Here is a 21,181-nt window from a genome sequence, read left to right as displayed (position 1 = left end):
TTCTTTTTTTTTTGTTTTTTTTTTTTTTTTGGTTTGCATGACCACAGATTTCTTCATACAATGATATCAATCTGCAACAAGCTCCATGACATCAAATCTCGGACTTTTCATGATGTCTTCATTTTACAGAAAGTGAGACTTGGATTAAAAATAACCACCTCTCCTCAGTTTTATGGCCCGAGAGTGTAAATGTGTTTTCAATGTTCGCACAATTTCAGCGACCAAATTGCTTTTGAAATAATTCACATTAATATTTTTCCGGTCTTTAATAGTAAATCCTTGTCGAAATCATTGTAAGAATTGATTAATACTTGATAAATAAATACTAGAGCTTACCAAACAATATCTGGTCCACCATCTTTGTCTACAGCAAAATGCTATATAACGTTACATGTAAATTGTACCCGAAATATTTTGGCGCGGATCTTCTTTTTTATCATTATTTTTAAACAATTTAAACAGGATACTGCTTTTAAAGTTAGAAAGGATAATCATGTGTATTACATGTTAACCTTCAAGAACTACGTTTACGTAGAAGGAGATATCCCTCTTTCCACTTTCCTGTAGAGATAGATTTCGCGCGACGACCTTTCTCGACCTCATCAACACCCCCTCCCCTCCCCTAATCTTCCCAACACAACTCCTCCTGGAAATAAGTAAAAAGAACAACAAAGTCACAACAAAGACACTACAGAAAAGTTTAATCATTTTTTGAAAATCCCAATGCAAGACTCGCCATTAAATCAAAACAGGGAAAAATTCTGAATATCGATATTATATTCATTTTCAAACTCAATCAATCCATCAAATCCAATATTAAAGTCAGTGGAACATAAATTCTTATCATACTAATTACATGTAATTAATACAACATAAATTCTTATCATATTAATTAATTGATGCAACATAAATTCTTATCATACTAATTAATTAATGCAACATAAATTCTTATCATACTAATTAATTAATACAACATAAATTCTTATCATACTAATTAATTAATGCAACATAAATTCTTATCATACTAATTAATTACTACAATATGGTCATCAACCTTTATAATTCTTCAACATTTCAGCGCATGTGATGAAGAATTTTCCGTCTTTTCTGTATATTTGAGTTTTAAGTTTATGTTAAGGGGTAGACAAATTTGAAACAACTTTTCAGCAATTCCGGTAAATCCTCTTTTTCAAACAATGCGCACAAGAAAAACTAAAAATAAATCAACAAAACACGTGAACACTGTTTACAGCCATTACTGTTAGGTAAAACACACGAGTACATGTGAGTTGGACCCCAGTATATGATCGGGCAAGGTTAATAAGTTACATTGTGTGGCGTTTTACACACACACACACACACACATCCACACTCACCCACATTCATATTTTACGAAGTCTGTACCTCGCACATTATAATTGTAAATACCTTTGAAATACAATTTGCAGTAAAATACATATCATTTGTTAATTGACCTCATTTCTTGCACCCCAAATAACGTGTATGTTACTAGCTGCAATAACGTAGCCCTTTTCGACTTTGTGGGAAGAGAGGGCTATAACTCCTTAGGATCTTCGTAATGGTGCATGCGGGAGTGATTCAGTCCCACAACACTCGCGATCATTCTGAACATTTGCTGGTTTTCAAATCATATTATATGTTTCTTAGTCAATAGATAAATTTACAACTTGCTGCTTGCGATTTGTCAGACTCTTATTCTATCGTTTTAAATAAATTTCGATGTATTCCAATCTCCCGATTAATATAGTGCGCCATTTTAGACGTACTGAAGCTGAACTTCCGGTTGTCAAATTATTTGTATATGTCCATATAAGGTAGTGTTTACATCAATGTACGAGTACGGAGGAGAAAACGATTTCGTTGGTATCAGTAAAGTTTAAATTTGATATCAAGTCAAGCTATTTGAAAAACAAAACAACGAAAGGTACAACTTCTTCCGTTGTTCTTTTCTTTGTCGGAATGTCGGCTCGAGTCCGTGTTCAACATCGCGATGATTATCAATGTTATGGTTCTTCAGTAGATCTCACGTTAACAAGCATGGCTGAACAGATGAAGAATCTTGCATGTAGTACACGATATTTAATGAAAACACCTTTATTAGATATGCCCAAACGCAGACTAGGTACTCTTTTTAGTGTAAACAACATTAAAGACAACTAATATACGGAGCTTAATTATTATCGGTTATTCATAAAATTATTTTGCACCATTACGAAGATCCTATGGAATTGTAGCCGTATCCTGAAAACGTCAGAATAAAAATAGCCATGTTCATACCTACTACGTTAAAAATTCACATTTATCAGAAAAATAATAAGTTTTCGGACACACTAATGTCTATATACAAATAGCCACTCAACGACAGGTTTTATCTAAATCTATCTACATACTTCCTCTTCCGTTCAGTTTAATTTGATAATCAAATTATGCATATAAGAACGACTGATATCACTTGTCTAGTATTATTCACATCCATACATGTACAGTATCTACTGAACTTACGGCAAATCAACACATGCTCAGCCGATACTGACAATCGGAACATCACTCGGCCTATTCCGGAGAATATTATCCGGAATAGGCCGAGTGATGTCCCGATTACCGATACTGAGTTATTACCTATGACGTTGTATTAGGGACCTTGGAAAGCGTTTAGAATTCTTTAAATGTACATGCAGATACATATGCATGAAAATCACCGTCGGAACGCACGGATTTTCTCTCCGTTACTCTATGTTGGAGGGGGAAAAACGTGTGTTCCGACAATGCATGAAAATTAGATAGAACATTACATGTACATCAAATATGATTAATTAAACATTCTTGAAAATTGAATCAAAGCCTTATCGAAATACACAAACTGAAGATGAATTATAACAAATACACAAACTGAAGATGAATTATAACAAATACACAAACTGACGATGAATTATAACAAATTGGAGAGCAATTTCGATATACAAGCAAGTCCTATGACAACATCAAAAACAATATTTCATATGAAGAAAAAAATATCCTTCCCATACTGCATTCATACTTAGAAATGGTTATTGTATTCATTCGAAAACATCTCATATTTGTTGTTACTAAAAAACATGTTTTCTTGTCTAAAACATAATTCATTAGCCTATATAGCAAAAATAAAAAGATTGAATACAAGTCGCTATGCCCTATGAAATACAACTGACAAGTTGACAACCTCCTATAACGTTTGGTAACGTTATACAATTTTCAAGCCACAGTGATATTTAAACCTGTCAAATTTCCCATGCACAAAAAAGGCATGTACAATGAAAAAATATACTTCTGTGCTACAATTCCGCATCAAGAACTCGCCATCAAGAATGAGCGACTTATTTATTTGTAAACTTTTGTTGAAATGTTTGTCTCATGCCTATGGATATATGTCAGTGTAAGATTAAAAGTACAAGATAAAACAAAAAGTGATAAGCATCTAAAGATGGCCAATTTGTTCATGTTACAACGTCATAAATCTTACAGTTGAGTAAATTCAATTATTTAAGTTTTGTATGAATAATGTTGCAACAACGTTTCCCGAACGGGCAATAAAGCGATATTTGGTAATCTTTACGCTTATTCTTTAACTAAATTGATTATATTCTGCGTTTTATTCGAATCACGGGCAAAAACATTACGACTCAAAAGTTAAGGATTTCACTCTGCGTTTGGGAATTGCATAATGCCACGTGCGTTGTTGCTCGAAATAATGCCTTAGAAATGAACTATCTTATAAAATGGTAATTGACTCTGGTGTATAAATATTATATGGGCTTGTGTCGGAACTCCGAGCCTTGATTTGTATATCAATTGTACATTAAAACATGTTTAAATCAAAGTCATTTTTAATACAGATAATGTCTAGTGGCAAAACATGTTAAACATTTAAGTGCATGTGTTATGTAGTGTAACTGAATTATTTCACATGCAAAATTGCAAAATCGGAAAAAGTAATTCTTCTATGAGGAAGGGAAACCTTGTCTTGCTTCCTATCAAGTAAGTATCCAGTATAAAGACGAAAGTGTAGCTTCCTCGATTCGTAATACGTTTACAAATACAAACGGAATTATTATCCCCGATTCAGTCCTCCAAAATAGATTCTCTATAGTACAAAGCACCCTCACAATATCAAAGTTTGAAATCACAAAACCTCCACATCGTGAGGATGAGTACAAACGGAATTAACATAACAATTATGTAACTTCCTCGGTTTAATTTAAACATGTATTTTACTGATGAACTCAAAAGGATCGGGCAACAGGCATAGCCTATGTAGAAATACAAAGGTCAAACAGATTATTAGAAGAAGTGACAATATTGTAATGAGGTGTACATGAAAATAATTTATACGATTTTTGCTGAATTTTGTTATGAAATGATTTTCATAGATCAACTGGTTCTACACAAACACGCGTACATTTACAAAGCCTTCCGCCTTCACTCACACACATATGGACATATACAAACACAAATGGACTTAAGATATTTACAACCACTTCCTCGCCCAATCTGAAGGAGGTGGAGCTAATGAAGAACTAATACCTGTACATATATAAGTAAGTAAGTAAATGGTTCATTATAGTGACATATGTTATATACAATCACGACATAAAAATACACATATAGAAATTTAAACACCTGGCCCATCGGGCCTACTTTTCACTTCTAACAGAATAACATTTATATTAAAATACACTGACATTAACGCATGGTGTTTAGTATATATAACAGACTAAGTACAAAAAGTTTGTAGTTTGTCTAGGAAAATTTGATGGGAAAAAATGGTTTTGTTTAAAGTTGACATATTGATTACGGTGGGGGTCAAATCCAATATTGATAAGAAAATTAGAATCTAGGATTTGAATATGCGGTACCAGTGAAGCAAAAAGTGACATTCATCTTCAACAATATGTACACATTCTACCAGATAAAGCCTTCTCCTATTCCGTCCTGTTTCAATTCTTCTAGGTAACACACCACATCTAAATTGCGCAAGCATAGAACGATGATATCCATAAAAGATGGGCATTAATGCAATTTTTTTTTTTATCGAAGTAGACCTATGTCTTTATACAAAATAACTGTTTCCATGTTTATTCCAAAGAATTACTCTTGAACATGTTGAAGTTCCTTAATTAGCTGCTCACTATTTTGTTTTCAATTTCTTCCAAATGTTTTACCTTTTGATTTTTGACACCTGAAAAACAACGAAATTAATCAACTTGTTTTCTAATATAAAACCTTAAAAATTACATTAAAATAAATGAGGGGGAATATAACTTACTTACGCAATTCTGAGTTTAAAGTTGACACAAATTATCTCCCTGGCATAATGATCACTAGTATTCTCCGATAGACATCGGGGAGATGGAGAAGCAACCACACTCCCACGCCGAGGAGAGCGGTACTAAATACATAACCCCTGACAGACATGCCCTCACTCGTCTGGTGGTCGGGGGCCTCTACAGAGCTTTGTTTTCCCCCTCCATTGCCCCCACTTTCCACGCTGTACTCGGGGACAGGAGTTGGAATGTCGGTAGTTGTTCTACCGTCTACAATTCGAAACTTCATTTTTTTCTTTTCGGCATTTCCATAAAACACACAGCAACACAGGCCGAGAGTGATAATGATAATGATTTTAATGTCCATTGTAAGTCGCCTATGTAGGTGAAAATGAATGTGAAGTGTTGGGATTAGTATGGGCTCTTATATTAATGCTCATACTAGTCATAGCTTTAGTCACTCAACGTATTTCTAAATATTTCTAAATATAGAAAATTTAATTTCCACGTGCTATTTTAAGAACAAGGGCTTTGTGTAATTTATGGACTGAATATAACGCGATGTTTTGGACCCTGTTCTGAACGAGTTGTGGTCAATACGCAATTTCCGAGTTACTCAATAGTTCTTTCCCTTTGTGGAAGCCTTACGCACAGTAAGACGCAAAACATACTATCGTCCACACGCGGTGGGTACAAATGCTTATCGCTGCGTTGATATATAGGCCGATTACCAGACGTCATACAACCACCCAAACTGTAGGGACACACAATATTAGAGGGCGAAGCCCTCTCACGGCCCGAAGCTCTCCCTATAGTAACATATATATATATGTTTAAAAGGAAAATATAAGAAAATAATGAAAAATTAAACCATATGTATGAGACTTGAAAATTTTGGTACTAATGCCGTCGATTCGAATATTAGCGCGTGGACATTTTGAATCTCGTCTACCCTAGTTCACGTCGTTCTGAGATGTTACATAAAATTCGTAAAAGCATGTAAATCTTATTTTCTGAATCATATATAATCACTCCACGATTAACGCCATGTTTGTTGTTGTTGTAACGTATATGCATTGTATATATCAAACTCTGAGATTATCCCTGTTTACCGCACACACTGATAACCACGTGTTTGCATACTCTTTAATAACATGTACTCGGCATTCTGAAATAAACTGATGTAGAGACAAGACGCATTCTGTTATACTGTACTACTTTACATGGTGTCAGAAGTAAAAGTACTAAGTGAAACTTCTGTATGTGTATCTCTGGTTATTTGTCACCATGAGCAATCACGAAGATAATGCTGCTACTGCTCCCTCTATTCCTGTCTTTGTGAATCCAAACATTCCAATACCTGGAAAACTGGATCTTAAAGGAAACCTGTGCACGAACTGGAAAAAGTTCAAGCGGATTTGGAGCAATTATGAAACAGCGTCTACTCTCAAGGAAAAAGACAAGGAGGTGAGAACTGCTACCTTTCTTACTTGCATCGGAGCTGACGCTCTGGATATTTTTGATGGTCTTCAGTTTGACTCTGAAGATGACAAAAAAGACATAGACAAAGTTCTAGAAAAATTTGAATCCTTCTGCATTGGACAGACCAATGAAACTTATGAAAGGTACACTTTCTACAAACGAGACCAAGAAATCAATGAAAACATTGACACTTATGTGGCAATTCTCAGATCTCTAGCGAAAACCTGCAAATTTGATGCTCTAGAAAACGATATAATCCGAGACAGAATTGTACTTGGAATCCGTGACAATGGAACACGCAAAAAGCTACTGCAAGAAGCAAAACTGGACCTAAGAAAATGCGTTGACATATGCAGAGCAAACGAAAAGTCAACATCGCAACTTAAAACCATGGAGGAAGTTCACGCTGTCAAATTCAAAACCATGCGAAAAACTAAACCGCTGAGAACAACACAAGCGCACAGAAAAGATTTCAAACAAGTCCCAGAAACAAAAGTTCAAAAGGAATGTTTATATTGCGGTAAAGAGCACCTCTTCCGTAAGGAATTGTGTCCAGCATGGGGAAAAACATGCAGGAAGTGCAATAAAATGAATCATTTTTCATCAAAATGTCTGCAGACAAAGCCGAAATCAAAACGGGAACATGTAAAACAAGTCAACCAGGAATCCAGTGACGAGGAATTCATCCTCATGATCGAAAATGTTAATGCCATTGAGAAAAAGATTTTTGCAGAAATCGAAATTGGAAATGATACAGTGAAATTCCAATTGGATTGCGGATCAACCGTAAACGTTCTACCCGAGAAAATTTACAAAGAAGTCTGTAATGACCCCTATCTCAGGATGTTACAAAAGGCAGACATGACTCTGGTAATGTTTAACAAGTCGGAATGCCAACCCCTTGGAAAACGGCGAATAAGCGTCCGCAACCCCAAAAACAATAAAAAATACAACATAGAAATTGTTGTGGTCGAAGGAAATCTTAATCCTATTCTCGGAGCAAAGGCTGTACAAGGAATGAAAATGATAACTGTCAACACAGAAAACATAGCAGCCATTGAGTCAGCCTCCCAAAGCAACTTCATCATTGAAAAATACAGTGACGTATTTAATGGCCTGGGTAAACTGGATGGAAAATTACACCTCGATGTTGACAAATCAGTTACGCCAGTAAAACTACCAACAAGAAAAGTCCCGATTGCAATGAAGGCACCGTTAAAATCTGAAATCGACAGACTGTCAGATTTAGGCGTTTTGGCTCCAGTAACAGAACCGGCTGACTGGATATCGTCATTGGTGGCTGTACGGAAGCCCAGTGGGAAAATGCGTCTGTGTATAGATCCCAAACCTCTGAACAAAGCGCTAAAGAGAAATCACTATGCAACACCAACTATAGATGATATTTTGCCAGAACTAAGCCAAGCCAGAATTTTTTCTGTAGTAGACTGCAAGGATGGCTTTTGGCATATTACTCTCGATGATGAGAGTAGTTTTCTCACAACATTCGGAACCCCTTGGGGTAGATATCGATGGCTCCGCATGCCATTCGGTATTAAACCAGCAAGCGAAGAATTCCAGCGGAGAATGGATGAAGCTCTATCTGGTATACATGGAATCAAAGCGATTCATGACGACATAGTCGTATACGGTTGTGGAAACTCGGATGACGAGGCCATACGTGATCACGACAAAAAATTATCTACCTTGCTAGAGAGATGCAGGGAGAAAGGGATAAAAATCAACAAAGACAAAATGAAACTAAAATTGCGATCCGTGTCATATTTAGGACACATTATCTCAAGCGATGGACTCAAAGTTGACCCCTTAAAAATCAAGGCAATCACTGAAATGCCAAGACCTAAATGCAAAGCAGACATACAACGTTTACTAGGAATGGTAAATTTTGTCCAGAAATTCGCGCCAAATCTCTCGGAGATAACAGCACCCCTCAGAGACCTACTAAAAGCAGAATCGGAATTTGTGTGGGACAATGCTGTACATGGCAAAACATTTGACGAATTGAAAAAACTACTATCTACGAGTCCTATACTTCGTTTCTTTGATCCTAACCTACCGACGACGGTACAGTGTGACGCATCTGAACGCGGACTAGGAGCCTGTCTCATACAAAATGAGCAACCCGTTGCATATGCATCCCGTGCATTAACGCCTACCGAAGTCAACTACGCACAGATTGAAAAGGAACTACTCGCTGTTCTCTTTGCCATGGAACGCTTTGAGCATTACACACTTGGACGGAAAGTAAAAGTGGAATCAGACCACAAACCACTAGAAATCATCAGCAAGAAAAGTTTAGTTTCCGCTCCTAAACGTCTTCAACGAATGCTCTTGCGTCTTCAGAAGTTTGATTACGAGATCACATACAAACGAGGTCTTGAAATGTATCTTGCTGATACACTGAGTCGAGCCTATCTGCCAACTGTACAGATACAAAGAAATGATTCTGAAGACAGAGTACTCGCCATTACCGACCGTGCAAAATCTGAAAAAGATGCAGAGTCCGTTACAATGAGTGAATACGTCACCATCTCGTCCGAAACTCTAAAGAAAATCAAATCTGCAAACTCGCGTGATGAAACAATGCAAAAGCTGTACAAAACAATCAAAGATGGTTGGCCGGAGCGAGATGAACTGACACCCGATATACAGATCTTCTACACATTCAGAGACGAATTGACTTCACAGGATGGTTTAATTTTCAAAGGAGACCGCATTGTTATTCCACCTACATTGAAAGGTGAAATTCTTCAAAAGGTACACTCCAGCCACATTGGTATTCAAGGATGTTACCGTAGAACCAAAGAATCACTATATTGGCCAAACATGATGAAAGATATCGAATCTTTTATCAAGGAATGTCCAGTCTGCGCTACCATACAGGGTGAGCAAGGCAAAGAAACTCTCATTTCGCATGAAATTCCCGATAGACCATGGCAGAAAATTGGAACTGACCTCTTTCAATTTGATGACAAACAATATCTCATCACTGTTGATTACTATTCCGATTTTTTTGAAATTGATCGTCTACATGATAAAAAATCAAAGGAAGTCATCACCAAACTCAAGGCACAAATGGCCAGACACGGAATTCCTGAAATTTTGATTTCAGACAACGGCCCGCCTTACAATAGCAAGGAATTTGCTTATTTCTCAGAGAACTATGAGTTCAAGCATACTACGTCATCGCCATTGTACCCAAAATCTAATGGGAAAGTTGAAAATGCAGTTAGAATTGCAAAAAACCTAATGAAGAAATGCCAATTAGATAAAAGCGATCCTTTCCTCGCTCTATTAGATTGGAGAAATACTCCCTCTGAAAATATTGGAACTTCTGCAGTTCAACGACTAATGGCACGCCGTACAAGAACTCTGCTACCAATCAAAACCGAACTTTTGAAACCAGCCCTAACCCCAAATGTCAAAGAGCGATTGAGAGAACGGAAACATAGATCAGCATTTTACTACAATCGCACAGCGAAAGACCTACCAGAGATTAAAAGTGGGGAAACCGTGAGAATTCGACCTTTTGGACATGAAAAAAATTGGACGAAGGCAAAGGTCAACGAAAAAGTAAACATCCGCTCGTATCAAGTGATCACGGAGGATGGTCGCCTCTATCGACGAAACAGAAAACATTTGCGTTGCACAAATGAGCCATTTGTCGAAAATAACGAGGTAGTGACAGATAAGACCGTTAGCACAGCCGAAAACACACCACCATCAGCAGATAAGACTACAATTGAAAATCATAAACCACCGTCAGCAGATAAGACCAATTATGCTCTGACTTCGACCAGGAGATCTACCAGAGAAATTAAATTGCCGAAACGATACGAGGACTTCAAAATGTATAAGTGATTATATAAAGTGATGAGGCATAATAATCCTCAAATATATATATATAGTGTAAATATATATCCCGATATTTTAGAGACAAAAGATAGTTCTTATTTTTATCATAACTCTGAATTATTAATTTAATTCATAACACTTTGTTAATTTTGCAGTATTTTTTCACTCTCTTATAATGTAAAATAAGAATAATTAAAGAAGGGGGATGTAACGTATATGCATTGTATATATCAAACTCTGAGATTATCCCTGTTTACCGCACACACTGATAACCACGTGTTTGCATACTCTTTAATAACATGTACTCGGCATTCTGAAATAAACTGATGTAGAGACAAGACGCATTCTGTTATACTGTACTACTTTACAGTTGTGGTTCAAACGACGTCACAATGTACTGTTTACATCAATTGCGTTATATTTCCCGCGTTCAATATATAGGCGGATCAAATATCCAAAATTAGGATGCTTTGATACAGTTCCGTCCTCGTGCTAACTTCGGGTTGTTTTTGTTCTGTTTTGGATATAGATACTAATGCCAAAATTTGTTTGCTTCGCTCTCAAACACGGTCACGCCGTAAAACATTATAAACAAAATGTACTTTCATTATTTTTATCCATATAAATTTACATAGCTAGTCTATAGTTACATCTTGTACCCACCCAAGCGTCATAAGTTCAACCGAACACTGAACGTACCTCCATCACAGAAGAGCTGATATCTCGGAAGTTGCGTATTGCATCAAGTTAAAGACCCAATTTTAAGTTGACACCCCCAAATTGTAAGCTGCCTGCCAATCAAACATTTAACAATAGATCTCAGGTGGAGTGACATCTGCAGACACTGTGGTCTGGGGCTACCCCAGAGAGGTGTTTTGATAACAATAACAGCCAGTATCTACAGGCATTCTTTAGATCTTGAGGAAGCCCAGTATACCTGAGTTTTGATAGCAAATGACCTGTCCACAACTGCTGTTTTCTTGTAATTCAATTGTTTTCAAAAAGGCCCCTGAACAATGCAATTTCAATATAATTGTAATTATATACCTGTACATGTATTATAAATTACACAATCAGAAATTAAACAATAATTTGCACAATAAGTTTTAAAACTTGTAACCTATTGAAATAATTTATGTCATCAATTTATGATACCTCTATATTTATAACAGAAATTGTTCATTGAGTCAATGACAGAGAGAGAGAAAGAGGGGTGGGTGTAAAATGTGTGTCAGCTACCCTTAGGAATACAACCATTATTCAAACACTATGACCACAGAAACTCTGCAGAGGTCACTGAGACAGGTTCTGTGTATATCAAAACTATAAAAAAGCATGGACAGGTAGATTTCTACCATGTTCTGCCTCTGTGTATTTCTTTGAGTGCCATGGGATATAGCAATTAACACCTTAGTAGACCCTGGCCACTCCAGGTAAATAACATCTGTTTAGATTAGGCTCCGCCTACATTTTCACTGACCGTACGGTCATGAGATGGGTCTTTCAAACTACATTGTAAATTGTAACTTTAATCTCCCACTGTCATGCAGCTTAGAGCCTTTGTTTTGTGTCTGATACAAGTCATACTTTCAAACTCGGAAAGTGTAAGTTTCAAAATTGAAAATACATTTAGCGTGAGTTTTGATTGAATCTGTGGTTAACATTTCAAAGAAATCATGAGAAGTATTGTGTTAATTAAACCTGTAAGTTCAATTGAAGTGGTGAATTTACTCGTGTTCCATGGTCACTAAATCAATAAGCCACCTGTGGCTAAATTCTGATTATATCATTTTTAAATATTATTGAGTAATTTTTCACAACTGAAATATGCACCCCACTCTGTTACGTTAAATGTAAAAATAAATAGAATTGAAAATGTCTGAAATACGACATTCTCCGTATGACAATTCTTAATCCATAAGATTCATCGTTCATCACATGTAATGGTATATACAAGCTCAACAAAATTTTTATCTATCTAACAAATAAGGACAAATTTACTTGGTTGATGATTAATGAAGACAAACCAGTAATTGTCAAATTGAGTGAATGTTTAGTGCAAACTTTCAGAAAAAGAAGTGATGCTTTAAAACTGCAAAAATCATTATAGTTTATTATTCATATATTGGTATAATACTGATACTGTCCATCTACTTGTATATATACATGATTAGCAATTCATATATGTATGTACTCGTTTCCCCAACATGCTGCATCCACATGCAGTTTGCAGTCTATGTAACCTGTAGTTAATGTTGTAAACTTTCTTTCTTTTTTGAATTTCCTTCTTTATAAACTGTCTTACTGTTATGCCCTCTGGGCCCAAAATTGGAATAAACTTATCTTATCTTATCCTATCTGTACTCTCCCAAGATCTTTATCATTGTAGAAATTATATGTATAGTGATTACATTTTACAAAGATGACCTGAGATAAACAGGCATACGGAATTCGTTGTAACAAATATAAAAACCGTTAGCTTGTTAATAAAGAACATACAGTTAAGATTTATAAGATGATAGAATATTTTACATTAACACGTTGAACATTCCAAATTCTCGTTCCATGTACCCAAATCCACGCCAGAATTTACACAATACTAAAGAGTCAACTATACACAGTAGTTATCTTTCTTGCCATTAGAAAAAATTCCCAGACTAAAAATAGAATTTATATCCAGTAGGAGGAAGAAATTCACGAGATTTAAAATAGAAAGAATTTATTAGTTCCTACTGCATTCTGTCTATTTCCAATATTAAAAAAAAAATAAAAATCATACGTTACAAGGATCGGTAAAGTTAGCTACTTAAAAAGAGAAAAGTTGGCTACTAGTAACCAGCTACTTTCAAGAACCAGGAAAAGTTAGCTACTATAGTTAGCCAGTTACTAGTAGTAAGAAAAGTTAGCTAGTCGTAGCCAGCTACTACAAAATATAAAAGTTATAATTACTTATAGACAGCTACCATATAAATGTTACTGAGTTATCTATCAGGTTTATTTCTAAAGAGGACGAAGAGTCATATGAAATCCCATGCTCTATTTCCCCCAATTACTTAACTTTAAATGCAAAATACAAATAAACTTTTCCAGCTGAGTGTTTACTTTGAAAATGATTCGGATTGAATTCAGACCTTCATTCATTTGGTATACATGTACCATCCGCTTTGAGATATCAGCTACTTTTACAATTTGATTCCATGCAGTTACCCTCAAATTTCAACATTTGTGTGAATACCGTAAGGAACTTTGTGTTTGTGTTAGATATCTGATGAATTTACAACTATACATATGACAAGAAGTGATATAGGGCGTCTTGATACGCCAACAACTTTTAGATATCTCTCTTAAGGAAATCAGCTACTTATACATTTTGATTAGCAGTAGAATGAAATTTCAAGATCTATTTGAATACCTTAAGGAACTCTGTGTTTATATCATCTACATGTATTTACCTAACTTACAACGATACGTATGGCGAGGAGTGATATTGGGTATCTTGATATGTCATAAATTTTTTAGATATCACGCTCAAGGAAGTCAGCTACCTATACATTTTGATTCCAGGTAACCTGAAATTTCAAGTTTTTCGTAACTATATATCTTAAGGAACTCTGTGTTTGTATTACATGTAGATATCTGACTAATCTTCCATTGCACATATGAAAAGGCGAGATATTAGGTATCTTGGTATGTCATCAATTTTCAGATATCACACCTGATGAAGTCGGCTTCTTATACCTTTTGGGTGCAGGTAACTTGAAATTTCAGGTTTTTGTGTAAATGTCTTAAGGAACTCTGTGTTTGTATTGGATATCTGACTAATCCACATGAAGAGGAATGATATTAGGTATCTTGATATGCCATCAATTTCTTAAAAAGATATTATGCTTAAGGAAGTCGGCTACTTATACCTTTTCATTCAAAGTAACCTGATTATTAATATTTTCGTGAATACTTTAAGGGATCCTACGTTTATATCAGGTATCTGGTTATTTTACCATTGCACATATGACAAGGAGTGATATTAAGTATCTTGATCTGTCATCGATTTTCAGATATCACGCTTAAGCAAGTCAGCTACTTATACCTTTTGATTCCTGGTAACCTGAAATTTCAAGTTTTTCGTAAATATCTTAAGGATCTCTGTGTTTGTATTAGATATCTGACTAATTTACCATTGCACATACATGTACATGTATGACATGGCGTGATATTAGATATCTTGATATGTCATCGATTTTCAGATATCACGAGTTCCTTCAGATATTTACGAAAAACCTGAGGTTACCTACAACCAAAACAAGGTATAAGTAGCTGACTTCCTTAAGCGTGATATCTGAAAATGTATGACATATCAATATATCCAATATCACTCCTCGCCATACGTATCGTTGTAAGTTAGTTAAATATATAATATAAACACACAGTTCCTTAAGGTATTCACACAGGTCTTGAAATTTCATTGTACTACTAATTAAAATGTATAAGTAGCTGATTTCCTTAAAGAGAGTTATCTGGAAATTGTTGGCTTATCAAGACGCCCTATATCACTTCTTGTCATATGTATAGTCGTAAATTCATCAGATATCTATAATACAAACACAAAGTTCCTTACGGTATTCACACAAATGTTGAAATTTGAGGGTAACTGCATGGAATCAAATTGTAAAAGTAGCTGATATCTCAAAGCGGATGGTACATGTATATCAAATGAATGAAGGTCTGAATTCAATCCGAATCATTTTCAAAGTAAACACTCAGCTGGAAAAGTTTATTTGTATTTTGCATTACAAAGTTAAGTAATTGGGGAAAATAGAGCATGAAATTTCATATGACTATTCGTCCTCTTTTAGAAATAAACGTAATGGATAATAATTTTTAAAATCATTAATCTTTATTTGGTAGCTGGCGATCAGTAATTATAACCTTTATATTTTGCAGAAGCTGGCTAAGAGTAGCTAACTTTTCTTACCTTTACAACTGTAATAGCTGGCTACTAGTAGCTAACTTTTCCTGGTTCAAGTAGCTGGCTACTGCAATTTTTCTCTTTTTAAGTCGCCAGTTACTAGTAGCTGGTTACTAGTAGCCAACTTTACCGATCTACGTTACAAAAGTGAAAAGAGCGATCAAGTATAAACCTCTTAACAATCAGAATATATATTAAATCAACATATGTCCAAAATAAAGAATTCAATAATTAACAAATGTCCAAAATAAAGAATTCAATAATTAACAAATATCAAAAATAAAGAATTCAATAATTAACAAATGTCAAAATAAAGAATTCAATAATTAACAAATGTTCAAAATAAAGAATTCAATAATTAACAAATGTCCAAAATAAAGAATTCAATAATTAACAAATGTTCAAAATAAAGAATTCAATAATTAACAAATGTCTAAAATAAAGAATTCAATAATTAACAAATTTCAAACATATAGAATGTCAGCGGGAATGACGGTCCCACAAGATGGACAAATCTTAACATTTTGTCAATTGATGAAATTCTAAGAGATGTATGGGGACAATGTCTCACTATTGGGAGTGGCTGCTTACATTTGTAGGTTTTATTTCTTCTTTGGGCGTTTACTGGGTGAAAAATGTTTACGATATAGGCCTATACTGATAATTTCGCAGGTCTCTTCAGTCTCCAGCTGTCTTGGCAAGTGATGGTTAAAACAAAAGGCATGAACGACAATAAGTGCTTGCAAGGTCTCCAAGATGAGACAGTGTTCACTCTGTTTACAAGGAAGTCGTTGAAAAAAGAACACGGACAATCCTATTCTTCCTATACAACTCAGAATTCCTCTATACATGTGTAACTCGGTGATGTACGGAACGCCAAATTAACGTAAACTTACATAAATGCATATATCTTTTAAGATGTCTTCAAATAATGTATATCTTCAATTCTGAAGTATTGCGCGCATTTGAATTGGTGATAACATCAATTGTTCTAAGTTGTTATAACTTGTAACTAATCCCTTGTATATTTATATAATAAAATATGTTCAAATCAATGAAATGATGCGCGCTATAAATGAATTTATGCCCTCTTTGATGTATATCAACAACTGAATTTATGTGCGCTACAATTCAATTGAAGAGAGAAATAATTTTTTAATTCGTGCGCGCGTCAATTTAAATAATGCGCGAAATAATTGAATTATTGCTTTCTTGAGTTACCTAAAGATACTTGGATATCAATATGACTAATAAGGGCCCTGCTATTCATATGAAGATTTTTTTAAAAGGCGTTCCCTTTTTATTCTTTTTAATTTTAATTGTAAAACTTTGATCCCCTATTGCGATCCCACCCTACTTCAAAGGGCCACAATTTTGACAAACTTGAATCTGCACTACCTGGGTGTGCTTGCATATCAACATGACTAATCATGGTCCAGTTGTTCCTGAGAAGAATATTCCAAAATATTATTCATATATAATAGCATAAAAAAAACTTTGATCCCCCTAATGTGGCCCAATCCTACCCCCGGGGGTCATGATTTGAACAAACTTGAATCTATGCTATATTGGAAAGCGTTCGTGTAAAGAAGGTGTTGCACGTCTTGTGTTAATTTCACTAAAAGTGTTGCATGAAAGATCGATAAAATAAGTTATTCAAATACATGGTTCCCAGCAAAATCGTCCGGATAACTGAATCGCATTTTTTCTTATCTTTACATAAGTAACCAATATGCTCACTTTATTGATGCGTTGTGAATTAAACACATTCTATCATTGGATTTAACCACTTGCATTAGTAAATAAATTATGATGTTAACATTTACATGCATTTCAAAGCACTAAAATTGAAATACATGAATATATGTGAAATGTATTTGCCCATGCTTACATTGTACATGATTGTATATCACAGTCTGTATCACTACAAATAAATCTACAAAATTGTGTACCATATGCACTAAAACAAATAAGGAAGCACTATAAGTAACTATAAGTAAATAAATCATTAGTAACTAACATAATCATTTATGCTTCAAACATTTCATCACACTTTTACTTCTTAAAGAGACCGGTCGGTCATTTCAATCTGTCACGACTCACGGGTTCGGCGGTCTGTTAAAACAGTCTTCATCGTCCAAAGTTGATTTAAGAATTTCTTGATTATCATGTCCGTTGACAACATTCTTTAACCAAAATTCCATCTCCCAGAATTTAAATTTCTTATTCTATAATCATATCCATCCAAGACAATATCGGGAGAACAAAATCATTTAAGCTCGTAATATTAACACCTACTACAGCTTTGATCTAGCCCCGCGCACTTATTATTTTCAAGATGCGATAATAACGAAACAAAACTCGGGTCAAACCAACATTACGGGTACATGCAAAATTTGATTGTCATTTTCCTTAACATGGTAATTTTCTCACTTCTACCCAGAGTTTAAAAATTCGAAAGCAACAAAGCTTTACAACATCGTAACAAGAATCAATCGTACACAGGTACATTCTACATGCGTGACATTCTAAACATTAAAAACTTACTACATATGCATGTGCATGAACATACATGTACATTGTATATTTCACGCCAATCAACAGTATAAAATCTAGAAGTATAATCTACACACTTTAGATTTTAATAAGCCGATATCAATTTACGAATCAGTACAACTGATATGTGTAGCAGTTCAATAAAACATATCATTACGGCATGATGTTTAATTTATTAATACTATTAGGCTATTGATCGAGACTATAAAATGATATGCTACAAATTTATTTACAAAATTCAACACTACACGCAATACAGATCTTATATGCAAAAATTGTCAATACATTGTCTCAATCGGCACGTGCTATCTAACGGACATATCATCACTCACCACCTAATTAAAGGAAGGTGTTGACAGGGTACAGGTATTCGCTTCAGTTAGATAGTTGGGCTTGTTTTCTTTATAATTTACGCCTTGCTAAAATTGTCCGACACAGACCTTTCCTCAATGCATTTTAACGCAAGCTCCGGTCAGTTCAGTATATTCCGTTAAGCTACAACTCCAATATCATTATTCGTAGGGGAAAGTAGTCCCGGAGAAATTGACGCTGTACGGAGTTTGATTTTAACGATATTGGAGTTGTAGCGTAACGGAATATACTGAGCTGACCGGAGCTTGATTATAACGTTTTGTAGTAAAAGATGACCGTCCGGATCCGGAACGCGAATTTCCGGATTAATGATGCAAAATAACGTATAAAAATTCCGTTCCCTAGAAAAATCGTCCGGAAGGTGAAGCGTCCGGATTAATGGCGTCCGGATTACCGAGGCTCCACTGTATATGGATGATAAAACTAATTGGAACATATGTATTGATTCAAACATTTTTGAAAATAAGTTTAAAAGGCGTGTATTGACAAAAAGAAGCCAAAATAATTCGAGTTTCTTAAATCAAGCAATAAGAGATCTATATGATTTTTAGCGTTAAAATGGAGGGGTATCCCCGAATTTTAGAAAAAAAACTGCCTCAGTGAAATAAAATGAATTTAGCATGAATATGTTCTTCGAGTTTTCCACTAAAAAAAACTCGCTTTGAATTTTGTTTCACATGGGCATTTTTGTTGTTGGTAAAATTCAAAAAAATCGAAACCGACTTCACTGATATTATTTTCAACTTCACCTGTACGCTAATTTTCCTTCTAAATTGATGGTCTACTGGATGTTTCAGTCGGTAGGTGATCGACTTTAAGGTAGTACTCTACATCGTCATAATGGCTGACTTCCTTTAAAACATGGATGAAAAAATCGATATCAGCAATATTTGTTTTTTCCTTTTCCATTTAAGTACCTAGCCGAGTAGCTCAGTACGTTAGAATACCGACTGCTGAACTGTAGGTCGCAGGGTTCGAGTCCAGCAGGGGTTTTAATTTTTTATTCAGATTACCTTCTACTAAAACTGTATTTTTTGACAAAATAAAGTAAATTTGAAAATTTTCAACTTCAAAAATATAGTTGTACATATCCTCCACTTTTCATTTACATCAAATTTCTCTGGTGTAGCATACCTCCTTTAATAAATTGGCCCAGTGATTCTGAAGATGAAAATGTAAAAAGTTCTTTTTTTTTAACGACCGGGTTCGAATCCCTCAAGAACAATTTTTTTTTTCCATATTACCTGTTTCATCTAGAATTTTTTCTTAGTTGAAACACACTTCTAGCTTTTGTAAACGTTTCAGGTCAAATCACTGTTTATTGCAATTTGCCGAGTTTCAAATATTAAGTTTCCAATCTGGACAGTTTAATTTGTGAATGGGACTCACTGTACATAAACATGCCGAATACAACATGCAATATACCTGTGTTTCAATAGTCAAGGTTGCTTATGAGGACTTGTATGTTTTTCTGAATGAAAGTTGTTGACAAAAGCATAATATGGTGTCTTTCACGAACAAACCGTTTTGAACTTTGCAAAGCTTTCAAAGAAAACTTTAAGGCCAAACAAGGTAAATAACCGTTAAAAAGTTTGAGTTGATAAGATGTTATGTATTCCAGTAGCATATTGCTATGGTGAATTAATGTTTACAGGTGCATGTACATATAATTTTGTTGAACTTTATTAATGCGTATCAAACTTCCCGTATTTTGTTTTGTGGACAGTCATGTACAGTTGCTAACTGTTGGTTGTAGAAAATAATACATACGAGTATAAGACTGTAGTACTTAGTATATAATATTAGATATTGCATACACTCGTAACATGTAACCGTATACATTGTTTCTGATACTCAGAAGAAAACTCCCCACAATTTTCACGAGTTTAGAGTATAAAGTATTGACACATAAAATGTATTAGGCTTGCCCTTAGTACTGGGGGAATCCTACAGGTTAGGTATTTAAATGGCAAATACGCAATAAGAGTATAAATATGGATAAAGGTCAGCTCTACGTCACGAGTGATGGCACCAGCTCCGATTAGGGAAAGTTCCCGCTTAAGTGCAACACCCTCTTTCATCTTTTCTGGCAGTGATTTTTTAAGAATCCCTCACTATAAATCGCATGTAATACTATTATCCCCTGTTGTGGTCACACCCAAACCCAGGGGCCATGATCTAAATAAACTTCAATCTACATAATGTCAGGAAATTTTCATCTCTTCTGGCCCCAAAGTTCTTCAGACGACGATTTTTCCTATATACCTGCATGTAAAAGTTTGATCCTCTATAATGGCCCCACCTTACCCCTAGGTAAGTACAAACTTTAATATGCACTATATCAGGAAGATTCCGCATAAATTTCAACTTTTCTATCCCAAAGGTTCTTGAGATGACCCAACCCTATTTTGGCATTTACTTGACTATTTCCCCCTTCCAAGGGGACATGGAACTTTATTTGTGCACATGTGCATCCCCTTCAACACAAGGATGATTTGTACCAAGTTTGATTGAAATTGGCCCAGTGATTCTGAAGATGAAAATGTGAAAAGTTTACAATAACAACATAAAAAAACAAAACAACAAATTTTGATCAGAACGGCTAACTTAC

At 35.0% G+C, this 21,181-nt stretch overlaps 1 protein-coding gene and 1 long non-coding RNA gene across 2 annotated transcripts; one reads left to right on the top strand and one right to left on the bottom strand.

Moving 5' to 3' along the window:
- Positions 1-684: 684 nt before the first annotated feature.
- LOC125683266 (uncharacterized) lies at positions 685-5,735 on the bottom strand. The gene is made up of 2 exons (XR_007372848.2): positions 5,328-5,735; positions 685-5,236 (listed from the first exon to the last, which is right to left on the bottom strand). It is a non-coding gene; the product is annotated as an uncharacterized LOC125683266 (long non-coding RNA).
- An 873-nt stretch (positions 5,736-6,608) lies between these two features.
- LOC125658673 (uncharacterized protein K02A2.6-like) lies at positions 6,609-10,682 on the top strand. Its single transcript, XM_048890008.2, has one exon. The coding sequence runs from the start codon at positions 6,609-6,611 to the stop codon at positions 10,680-10,682; it is 4,074 nt and encodes a 1,357-aa protein (XP_048745965.2).
- The last annotated feature ends 10,499 nt before the right edge of the window (positions 10,683-21,181 follow it).

Source organism: Ostrea edulis, chromosome 1 (genome assembly GCF_947568905.1).
Source record: "Ostrea edulis chromosome 1, xbOstEdul1.1, whole genome shotgun sequence".
NCBI lineage: Eukaryota > Metazoa > Mollusca > Bivalvia > Ostreida > Ostreidae > Ostrea > Ostrea edulis.
Note: the sequence above shows the minus strand (reverse complement) of the source record. Positions and strands in the feature narration are given on the sequence as shown.